Here is an 11,339-nt window from a genome sequence, read left to right as displayed (position 1 = left end):
TAGTTTATTTTGCTGCTCTATCGCTCTGTTTAAGTTTATTTTGCTGCTCCATCGCTCTGTTTAAGTTTCTGTTGCTGCGCCCTGATTCTGTTTATCGTAACAGATTCTGCTCCATGACACTGTTTTAGTTTCTGTTGCTGCTCCATCACTCTGTTTAAGTTTCTGTTGCTGCTCCATCACTAATTTAGTTTCTGTTTCTGCTCCATCACTCTGTTTCAGTTTTGGTTGCTGCTCCATGTCTCTGTTTTAGTTTCTGTTGATGCTCCATGTCTCTGTTTTAGTTTCTGTTGATGCTCCATGTCTCTGTTTTAGTTTCTGTTGATGCTCCATGTCTCTGTTTTAGTTTATTATGACTTTTTTATCTGTCTGGCTCAAATACCTGTGATTAGCCTCAGGCGTTTGTGTTTACGTGTGTGTTTGTTCTCCCTTCTCCTGAAAATGGTGTCATCATACTCATTAATTTTTTTTATTTTTAACACAAACGCTGTGTGAAATTAATCTTAAATGTAATGTTTTATCCCAGTAGATTTGCAGTCTGGTATAGTGTTGACGTTTGGTTTGGTGCTGTGGTCTGTAGCCATATTGTTTTTATTGTAGGCTGCAGTACCCCGACTAGCAGTTGTAACCAGTCGAATACACTGTGACCTGGTGGAAACTAAATTTAGACACATCTGCCCTCTGCTTTTGCTCTCCAGGTCGGACTCTGTGTGAGTGTGTGTGTGACGATGACGGATGAGTGTCTTGTGATTAATGTAGTGATACTGAAGGGTGGGAACAGAGGAGTGAAAGTGATGACACATACACACGGACCTACACACTGCTCTGTGTGTGTGTGTGTGTGTGTGTCATGTGTCTGTTTGTGTGGCTGCCTGTTGTGTGTATGACAGAGACCGCGCCACTACGTAGAATCAATATATAATTTATTGCAACAGTTGCTAAGGAATCCATCATCTCCTAGAAACCATTTTGATTATAAGGGAATTTCAAACAATTAAAACATCACAATATTCTGATGTCATCACAATCCACCGAATACATTCTGATGTCATCACAACCCACCATACACATTCTGATGACATCACAACCCACCATACACATTCTGATGACATCAGTCCACCAGATACATTCTCCAGATTGTGTCTTGTTCACATTGACAGTTAAAGATGTAAAAGGTAGCAGAGCTATAACAGAGCTGCAATGTTATGATGTCTATTGGTGCGTTAGAAAATTCACTCTGACTATCTAATCCTATTCCAGAGCACTCATCGTCTGAGTTTACCAGAGTCCAAAATAACTGATTAATTTACGAGCACCCATTGAATATGATCGGTGTCAGTAAACGTTGGCAAAGAAATTTAAATATATTGTTGTCAGCAGCACAATTACAGTCACCAATGCTCTGGATAACATGAAAACATCCTAACCAACTCTGCTATGGTGAATGGTCAGAGTGAGGTGTTGTTTCATTTGTGTCTGGAAGTAGCTAGCAAGCGAGTCAACTTTTGCCAGTTATCTTGTGTGCTTGACAGCCGTTGTTAGGTCAGAACGCCCTGATTAACCGCCAGTGTCCAGTGTGAGCTCTGATTAGTCCAAGAGTGAAACGCTCTGAAAGATAATTCTGACTAATTCTGCACTCTTGCACTCCAGAGTGAATTTACAAACAAAACCTATAACTAGTCTGGTTGTAGTCTTTTCTATATGAGGTAACACAGAGACCTATAGCTACCAGGGCTGGATGTATTATTGTTAAATTTAGTTCACTTCAATTCAGTCTATCCCTAACCCTAACTTCACTGCATGGGAAATTAAACCAGTTATGGGTTTGTTGAAGTAGATGGCCTATTGCAGGTCACTCGTCTGGTGGAGTTGTCTGTAGCTGATAGGGTTAGGTGTAGTCTGGTATAGTTGTCTGTAGCTGATAGGGTTAGTTGTAGTCTGGTATAGTTGTCTGTAGCTGATAGGGTTTAGTGTAGTCTGGTATAGTTGTCTGTAGCTGATAGGGTTAGGTGTAGTCTGGTATAGTTGTCGTCTATCAGTTGATGATTTATGTTGAGTCTGGTATTTGTAGTTCATCAGTAGAAGATGCAGGGCAAACTTATATTTCATCAGTAGAAGATGCAGGGTCAATCTTATATTTCATCAGTAGAAGATGCAGGGTGGGTGTGGTAGTTGTAGTCCATCAGAAGAAGATGCCGGGTGGGTGTGGTAGTTGTAGTCCATCAGTAGAAGATGCAGGGTGGGTGTGGGTCTGATGAGAAACCTGTAGTACTCCTTGAGTATCCCCAACAGTACACATTTTATTTTATCCCTGGACAAGCACACCTGATTCAGTACTGGAGGAGAAGTTGGGACACACCGCTGTAGGACACAGAAACATAGAGACTTAGCTAGATTATCTTTTTCATATTTTAATGTCACCCTTATTTAACCATACAGCGTTCACAAAGTTACGCATGAAAAAAAAAAAACACATTTCCAGGGCCAAACAGAAAACCTTTCTACTCATAACCCAAATGAGTATTCATAACCAAAACGTACGCCGCCAAACATACCCTCATAAAACTAACTATCCTACCGATCCTCAACTTTAGCAATGTCATCTACAAAATAGCCTCCAACACTCTATTCAGCAAACTGGATGCAGTCTATCACTGTGCCATCCATTTTGATACCAAAGCCCCATATACTACCCACCATTGTGACCTGTACGCTCTCGTTGGCTGGCCCTCGCTACATACGTCGCCAAACCCACTGGCTCCAGGTCATCTATAAATCTTTGCTAGGTAAAGCCCCGCCTTATCTCAGCTCACTGGTCACCATAACAATACCCAGCCGTAGCACGCGCTCCAGCAGGTATATCTCACTGGTCATCCCCAAAGCCAACACCCCCTTTGGCCTTCTTTCCTTCCAGTTCTCTGCTGCCAATGACTGGAACAAATTGCAAAAATTGCTGAAGCTGGAGACTTATATTTCCCTCACTAACTTTAAACATCAGCTATCTGAGCAGCTAACCGATGGCTGCAGCTGTACATAGTCCATTTGTAAATGGGCCCAGCCAATTTACCTACCTCATCCCCATATTGTTTTATTTACTTTTTTTAAAGGTGAAATATATTTTTTTAAGTACTCATAACCCCTAATAAGTCTTCAAACCAAATAAGTACAAATAACCCAAATAAGTAACAAACCCAAATAAGTACCCGAGACAAAGAAATACATATCCATAATAAGTACTCATAACCCAAATAAGTACTCATAACCCAAATAAGAAGTCATAATCCCAAATAAATACTCTTATACTCTAATAAATACTCATAACCCAAGTAAATACTCACAATCCAAATGAGTACACATAACCGTTAATAAATACTCACCACCCAAATAATAATAATCCCTAATACGTACTAATAACACCTAATAAGTACTCATAACTGAAATAAGTACTCATAACCCTTTATACAGTCAATCACCACCTTCCGGAGACACCTGAAACCCCACCTCTTCAAGGAATACCTAGGATAGGATAAAGTAATCCTTCTCACCCCCCCCCCCCTTAAATGATTTAGATGCACTATTGTAAAGTGGCTGTTCCACTGGATGTCATAAGGTGAATTCACCAATTTGTAAGTCGCTCTGGATAAGAGCGTCTGCCAAATGACTTAAATGTAAATGTAAATGTAATACAGTGCCTTGCAAAAGTATTCAGCCCCCTTGAACTTTGCGACCTTTTGCCACATTTCAGGCTTCAAACATAAAGATATAAAACTGTATAATTTTTTTGCACGCCCAATTTTTCAGTTTTTGATTTGTTAAAAAAGTTTGAAATATCCAATAAATATCGTTCCACTTCATGATTGTGTCCCACTTGTTGTTGATTCTTCACAAAAAAATACAGTTTTATATCTTTATGTTTGAAGCCTGAAATGTAGCAAAAGGTCGCAAAGTTCAAGGGGGCCGAACACTTTCGCAAGGCACTGTAAGTACTCACAACCCAAATAAGTACCCGTAATTCCTATTAAGTACCCGTCCCCCCTAATAAGTACTCATAACCCCTAATCCGTATTCATAAACCCTAATAAGTACTCACATCCCAAATAAGTACTCATAACCCCAAATAGGTACTCACAATCCAAATGAGTACTCATAACCCCTAATAAGTATTCATAACCCAAATAACTGGCTCCATAACCCCTAATAAGTAGTCATAACCCAAATAATTACCCTGATCCCCTAAAAGTACCCATAACCCCAAATAAGTGGTCATAACCCAAACTAGTACCTATAATCCAAATAAATTCCCATAATCCCTAATAAGTACTCTCAACCCCAAATAAGTACTCATAACCCCAAATAAGAATAATACACATCCCACACTGACATCTTGTAGTGAAATCCTAAAAATGCATCTACTGCAATGTTTTTCATGCTTGAAGTGGGCATCAGTGTGTGTGTGTGTGTGTTTGTACCAGTGTGTGTCTGTACCAGTGTGTGTGTTAGTCCTTGGTGACCCATCGTAGTTCACTCTTGACGTTCTGCAGCTCTGATAGGTTGACTGCTGGACCAGGAAGCTTCATCGATCCTGGCAATGGCTTCTTCTCCTCTGGCGACAGGGCCGTGGCTTCCTGCAGGGGGTCTGGGGGAGGAGCCTGTTCAAAAAGAGTTTCCTATTGTGTATTTACAATTGTAGTCGGAAGTTTACATACACCTTAGCCAAATACATTTAAACGCAGTTTTTCACAATTCCTGACATTTAATCCTAGTAAAAATCCCTGTTAAAGGTCAGTTAGGATCAACAATTTATTTTAAGAATGTGAAATGTCAGAATAATAGTAGAGTGATTTATTTCAGCTTTTATTTCTTTCATCACATTGCCAGTGGGTCAGAAGTGTACATACACTCAAATAGTATTTGGTAGCATTGCCTTTAAATTGTTTAACTTGAGTCAAATGTTTTGGGTAGCCTTCAACAAGCTTCCCACAATAAGTTGGGTGAATTTTGGCATATTCCTCCTGACAGAGCTGGTGTAACTGAGTCAGGTTTGCTTTTTCAGTTCTTCCCTCACATTTTCCATAGGATTGAGGTCAGGGTCTTGTGATGGCCACTCCAATAACTTGACTTTGTTGTCCTTAAGCCATTTTGTCACAACTTTGGAAGCTTGGGGTCATTGTCCATTAGGAAGACACATTTGCAACCAATCTTTAACTTCCTTACTGATGTCTTGAGGTGTTGCTTCAAAATATCCACATCATTTCCCCCTCATGATGCCATCTATTTTGTGAAGTGCATCAATCCCTCCTGCAGCAAAGCACCCCCACAACATGATGCTGCCACCCCCGTGCTTCACGGTTGGGATGGTGTTCTTCGACTTGCAAGCCTCCCCCTTTTTCCTCCAAACATAACGATGGTCATTATGGCCAATCAGTTCTATTTTCGTTTTATTGATTTACACTTCTCGCACCAAAGTATGTTCATCTCTAGGAGACAGAACGCGTCTCCTTCCTGAGCGGTTTGACAGCTGCATGGTCCCATGATGTTTATACTTGCATACTATCGTTTGTACAGATGAACGTGGTACCTTCAGGCATTTGGAAATTGCTCCCAAGGATGAACCAGACTTGTGGAGGTCTACAATTTTTTTCTGAGGTCTTGGCTGATTTCTTATGATTTTCCCATGATGTCAAGCAAAGAGGCACTGAGTTTGAAGGTACACCTTGAAATACATCCACAGGTACACCTCCAATTGACTCAAATCGTGTAATTTAACCTATTAGAATCTTCTAAAGTCATGACATCATTTGCTGGAATTTCCCAAGCTGTTTAAAGGCACAGTCAACTTAGTGTATCTAAAATCTTGACGCACTGGAATTGTGATGCAGTGAGGTAGAAGTGAAAAAATCTGTCTGTAAACAACTGTTGGAAAAATTACGTGTCATGCACAAAAACAATAGTTTGTTAACAAGAAATTTGTGGAGTGGTTGAAAAACGAGTTTTATTGACTCCAACTTAAGTGTATCTAAACTTCCGACTTCAACTGTCGGTCCTCAAGCCATATTGGTGTGTGTTTGTTTATGTGTGTGTGTGTGTCTGACCTCCTCTGTGTCTACAGTATCCTCTCTCCTCTTGACAGGATGTCCCGCACCTGGACGCAGCGCTCCCATCGGAATATTTAGATTTGCCTGTTGGATAGGAGCAACAACCAATCAGACACACTCAACTCTCGAGGCAATATGTACAGCTTTCCAATTCTCTGTCCTTTCTCCTGAAATGCATTCGTTCACTCCTTGGATCCTCTAGACTCTTTGCAAGGTATTTACTTATTACTTATAGATCCCTGAGTATTGTGTGTGTGTTGACTGATGTGTGTGTGAACCTGGTGTCTGTCTTGCCACAAAACCCTCTGCTTTGGTTACAGACACTACATCCTGGTTTGGTCCTGTTCTATTAAGAGTATGGAAATGAAACACACACACACACACACACACACACACACACACACGGTGTGCTTAACATATTATGAATGTCGGTATTGTCTCATCTTATCTATCAACGTAGACAGGGCTCTAACTCCCCTAGCTCCACAATGAGATAGGGTGCAGGCCAGGCAGCAGGCTGTTTGCCAGCCTGCCAGCTTGGTGGAGTCTGCAACTAGCACAGTCTGTGTTGTCAGCTAAGCTTTCCTCATTGAGGCCGTGTCTGTGCCGCAAATCTAAACATGGCGGTGTTCACCTTAACAATCTCACTGGAATAAAGATCTCCTCCATTCCTGCCATTATTGAAATAGATTGTGATAATCTCACATCTTAATAGGACGAATTAATGTTAGATACCTCACTACCAAGGCAGTCATAGTCAATGAACTAATCACTGTTCATATCCTTGATGTGATTGGCCTGACTGAAACATGGCTCAAGCCTGATTCATTTACTGTGTTAATAAATTAGGGCTCTCCTCCTGGTTACACTAGTGACCCTATATCCTGTGTATCCTGCAAAGGCGGGAGGTGTTGCTAACATTTAGGATAGCAAATAAAACAATTTACAAAATGACTGGGTTTTCGTCTTTTTAACTTCTAGTCATGGAATCTATGCAGCCTAATCAATCACTTTTTATAGCTCGTGTTTACAGGCCTCCTGGGCCGTTTACATCGTTCCTCACTGAGTTCCCTGAATTCTTATCAGAAGTTGTAGTCATGGCAGATAATATTCACATGATAAACCAAAAGGCTTTCGGAGCCATCATCGACTCAGTGGGATTTGTTCAACATGTCACCTGACCAATGCATTGCCGCAGTCATACCCTGGATCTAGTTGTCCCAATAAAATTTCCAAGGGACCTTTGGTTGAGGTTATTCCTTTGTGTAATGAAGAAGTTTTGTCCAACATGTATCTGGACCTACTCACTGTCACAGTCATACTCTGGATCTAGTTTAGTCCCATGGGTTAAATATTGTGGATTAAATGTTTTTCCTCATAATCCTGGACTATCGGACCACCATTTTATTATACACTGCTCAAAAAAATAAAGGGAACACTAAAACAACACATCCTAGATCTGAATGAATGAAATATTCTTATTAAACACTTTTTTCTTTGCATAGTTGAATGTGCTGACAACAAAATCACACAAAAATGATCAATGGAAATCAAATGTATCAACCCATGGAGGTCTGGATTTGGAGTCCACACTACAGGCTGATCACACTACACTACAAAACCACACTACAGGCTGATCCAACTTTGATGTAATGTCCTTAAAACAAGTCAAAATGAGCCTAATGCCTGGGCATGCTCCTGATGAGGTGGCGGATGGTCTCCTGAGGGATCTCCTCCCAGACCTGGACAAAAGCATCCGCCAATTCCTGGACAGTCTGTGGTGCAACGTGGAGTTGGTGGATGGAGCAAGACATGATGTCCCAGATTTGCTCAATTGGATTCAGGTCTGGGGAACGGGCGGGCCAGTCCATAGCATCAATGCCTTCCTCTTGCAGGAACTGCTGACAAACTCCAGCCACATGAGGTCTCGCATTGTCTTGCATTAGGAGGAACCCAGGGCCAACCGCACCAGCATATGGTCTCACAAGGGGTCTGAGGATCTCATCTCGGTACCTAATGGCAGTCAAACTATCTTTGGCGAGCACATGGAGGGCTGTGCGGCCCCCCAAAGAAATGCCACCCCACACCATGACTGACCCACCGCCAAACAGGTCATGCTGGAGGATGTTGCAGGCAGCAGAACGTTCTCCATGGCGTCTCTAGACTCTGTCATATCTGTCACATGTGCTCAGTGTGAACCTGCTTTCATCTGTGAAGAGCACAGGGCGCCAGTGGCGAATTTGCCAATCTTGGTGTTCTCTGGCAAATGCCAAACATCCTGCACGGTGTTGGGCTGTAAGCACAACCCCCACCTGTGGACGTCGGGCCCTCATACCACCCTCATGGAGTCTGTTTCTGACTGTTTGCACATTTGTGGCCTGCTGGAGGTCATTTGGCAGGGCTCTGGCAGTGCTCCTCCTTGCACAAAGGCGGAGGTAGCGGTCCTGCTGCTGGGTTGTTGCCCTCCTATGGCCTCCTCCACGTCTCCTGATGTACTGGCCTGTCTCCTGGTAGCGCCTCCATGCTCTGGACACTACGCTGACAGACACAGCAAACCTTCTTGCCACATCTCGCATTGATGTGCCATCCTGGATGAGCTGCACTACCTGAGCCACTTGTGTGGGTTGTAGACTCCATCTCATGCTACCACTAGAGTGAAAGCACCGCCAGCATTCAAAAGTGACCAAAACATCAGCCAGGAAGCAAAGAAACTGAGAAGTGGTCTGTGGTCCCCACCTGCAGAACCACTCCTTTATTGGGGGTGTCTTGCTAAATGCCTATAATTTCCACCTGTTGTCTATTCCATTTGCACAACAGCATGTGAAATATATTGTCAATCAGTGTTGCTTCCTAAGTGGACAGTTTGATTTCACAGAAGTGTGATTGACTTGATGTTACATTGTGTTGTTTAAGCGTTCCCTTTATTTTTTTGAGCAGTGTATTTGCAATTGCAACAAATTATCTGCTCAGAACCAAGGATACAACTAATTTCTTGATGCCCTTTTAGACTCCCTCCACTGACCCAAGGATGGATGCCCTCAATCTCCCAGGCGTCATTGTTAACCACCTACCCAAGGAGCTAAAATAAAATCATTTTTGCTGTGATGTTTCCCAAAGTTCTGAATCTTTCTATTCTCATAGTTTCTAAAGATTGTAAATTAAAGATAAACATTTTTGCTTAACCTCTTACATCTATGGGGGCGCTATTTCATTTTTGGATGAAAAACGTTCCCGTTTTAAACAAGATATTTTGTCACAAAAAGATGCTCGACTATGCATATAATTGATAGCTTTCGAAAGAAAACACTCTGACGTGTCCAGAACTACCAAGATATTCTCTGTGCGTGCCCTAGAACGTGAGCTTCAGGCAAAACCAAGATGAGATGGCATCCAGGAAATGAGCAGGATTTTTGAGGCTCTGTTTTCCATTGTCTCCTTATATGGCTGTGAATGCGAGAGGAATGAGCCTGCCCTTTCTGTCGTTTCCCCAAGGTGTCTGCAGCATTGTGATGTATTTGTAGGCAGATCATTGGAAGATTGACCATAAGAGACCACATTTACCAGGTGTCCGCCCGGTGTCCTGCGCCGAAATTGGTGCGCAAAAGTCACCTGCAAGTATTTTTCCATGGGATACAGAGAGGAAAGCAAGCTTCCACGAACTGCATATCAATGAAGAGATATGTGAAAAAACACCTTGAGGATTGATTCCAAACAACGTTTGCCATGTTTCGGTCGATATTATGTAGTTAATCCGGAAAAAGTTTTACGTTGTAGGTGACTGAATTTTCGGTTCGTTTCGGTAGCCAGACGCAATGTAGAAAACGGAACGAATTCTCCTACACACAGACGCTTTCAGGAAAAACTGCGCATTTGGTATGTAACTGAGAGTCTCCTCATTGAAAACATCAGAAGCTCTTCAAAGGTAAATGATTTTATTTATTTGGTTATCTGGTTTTTGTGAAAATGTTGCGTGCTAAATGCTACTCAAAATGCTATGCTAGCTTTGCATACTCTTACACAAATTAGTCAATTTCTATGGTTCAAAAGCATATTTTGAAAATCTGAGATGACAGTGTTGTTAAGAAAAGTCTAAGCTTGAGAGCAGACGCATTATTTTCATTTTATTTGCGATTTTCAGAGTTATGCAGAGTAAATGTTGCTCTTCTTCAACCATTCCTGGACCTGCGACCAAAAACAAGCAGTGCCAAAACAATGGACAGTACCAAAACAAATGATCTAATGATTCAGTCTCTTCATAGCAAAATCTGCAGAGCTGTGATGGTTGAATCCTCCATATATATAACATTCTATTGTTTTCAAGAATTTTGTTTAAAAATGTAAATTGAAAAATTCTACGCTTTGAATCAGACGTTGTTTTGCGTATCAGTTGAAAAGGAAATGGCGCTCCAACAAACTGGAAGTTTTCCGACTAGCTTGGAATGACAGTACCGTGCAGTATCCAGAAGAGCCCTCACCACCAAACTGGAAGTCTTCCGACTAGCTTGGAATGACAGTACCGTGCAGTATCCAGAAGAGCCCTCACCACCAAACTGGAAGTCTTCCGACTAGCTTGGAATGACAGTACCGTGCAGTATCCAGAAGAGCCCTCACCACCAAACTGGAAGTCTTCCGACTAGCTTGGAATGACAGTACCGTGCAGTATCCAGAAGAGCCCTCACCACCAAACTGGAAGTCTTCCGACTAGCTTGGAATGACAGTACCGTGCAGTATCCAGAAGAGCCCTCACCACTAAACTGGAAGTCTTCCGACTAGCTTGGAATGCCAGTACCGTGCAGTATCCAGAAGAGCTTTCACCACCAAACTGGAAGTCTTCCGACTAGCTTGGAATGACAGTACCGTGCAGTATCCAGAAGAGCCCTCACCACCAAACTGGAAGTCTTCCGACTAGCTTGGAATGACAGTACCGTGCAGTATCGAAGAGCCCTCACTACTAAACTGGAAGTCTTCCGACTTGCTTGGAATGACAGTACCGTGCAGTATCTAGAAGAGCCCTCACCACCAAACTGGAAGTCTTCCGGCTAGCTTGGAATGACAGTACCGTGCAGTATCCAGAAGAGCCCTCACCACCAAACTGGAAGTCTTCCGACTAGCTTGGAATGACAGTACCGTGCAATATCCAGAAGCCCTCACTGCTGCTTGATCAGCCTATTTTTCCAACCTAATTGAGGAGAATAAAAACAATCCAACATTTACATATCTTTGATACTGTCGCAAAGCTAACTAAAA

The 11,339-nt window shown here is 42.2% G+C and overlaps 1 protein-coding gene across 3 annotated transcripts in view; it reads right to left on the bottom strand.

Annotated features, from left to right (window-relative positions):
• Positions 1-903: 903 nt before the first annotated feature.
• The window catches only part of smpx (small muscle protein X-linked), a 34,402-nt gene continuing 23,966 nt past the window's right edge, over positions 904-11,339 (bottom strand). For all 3 annotated transcript variants that reach the window (XM_064941141.1, XM_064941140.1, XM_064941142.1), the window contains 3 exons: positions 6,090-6,176; positions 4,483-4,646; positions 904-2,358 (listed from right to left, as the gene is read on the bottom strand). In XM_064941141.1, coding sequence (XP_064797213.1) covers positions 4,494-4,646; positions 6,090-6,176 — 240 coding nt within the window. In that variant the 3' untranslated portion in view covers positions 904-2,358; positions 4,483-4,493. The remainder of the gene's footprint in view (positions 2,359-4,482; positions 4,647-6,089; positions 6,177-11,339) is intronic.

The sequence above is a fragment of the Oncorhynchus masou genome, chromosome 28, assembly GCF_036934945.1.
Source record: "Oncorhynchus masou masou isolate Uvic2021 chromosome 28, UVic_Omas_1.1, whole genome shotgun sequence".
Taxonomy (NCBI): domain Eukaryota; kingdom Metazoa; phylum Chordata; class Actinopteri; order Salmoniformes; family Salmonidae; genus Oncorhynchus; species Oncorhynchus masou.
The sequence above is the reverse complement of the archived record's forward strand: the minus strand, read 5'-3'. Positions and strand labels throughout refer to the sequence as shown.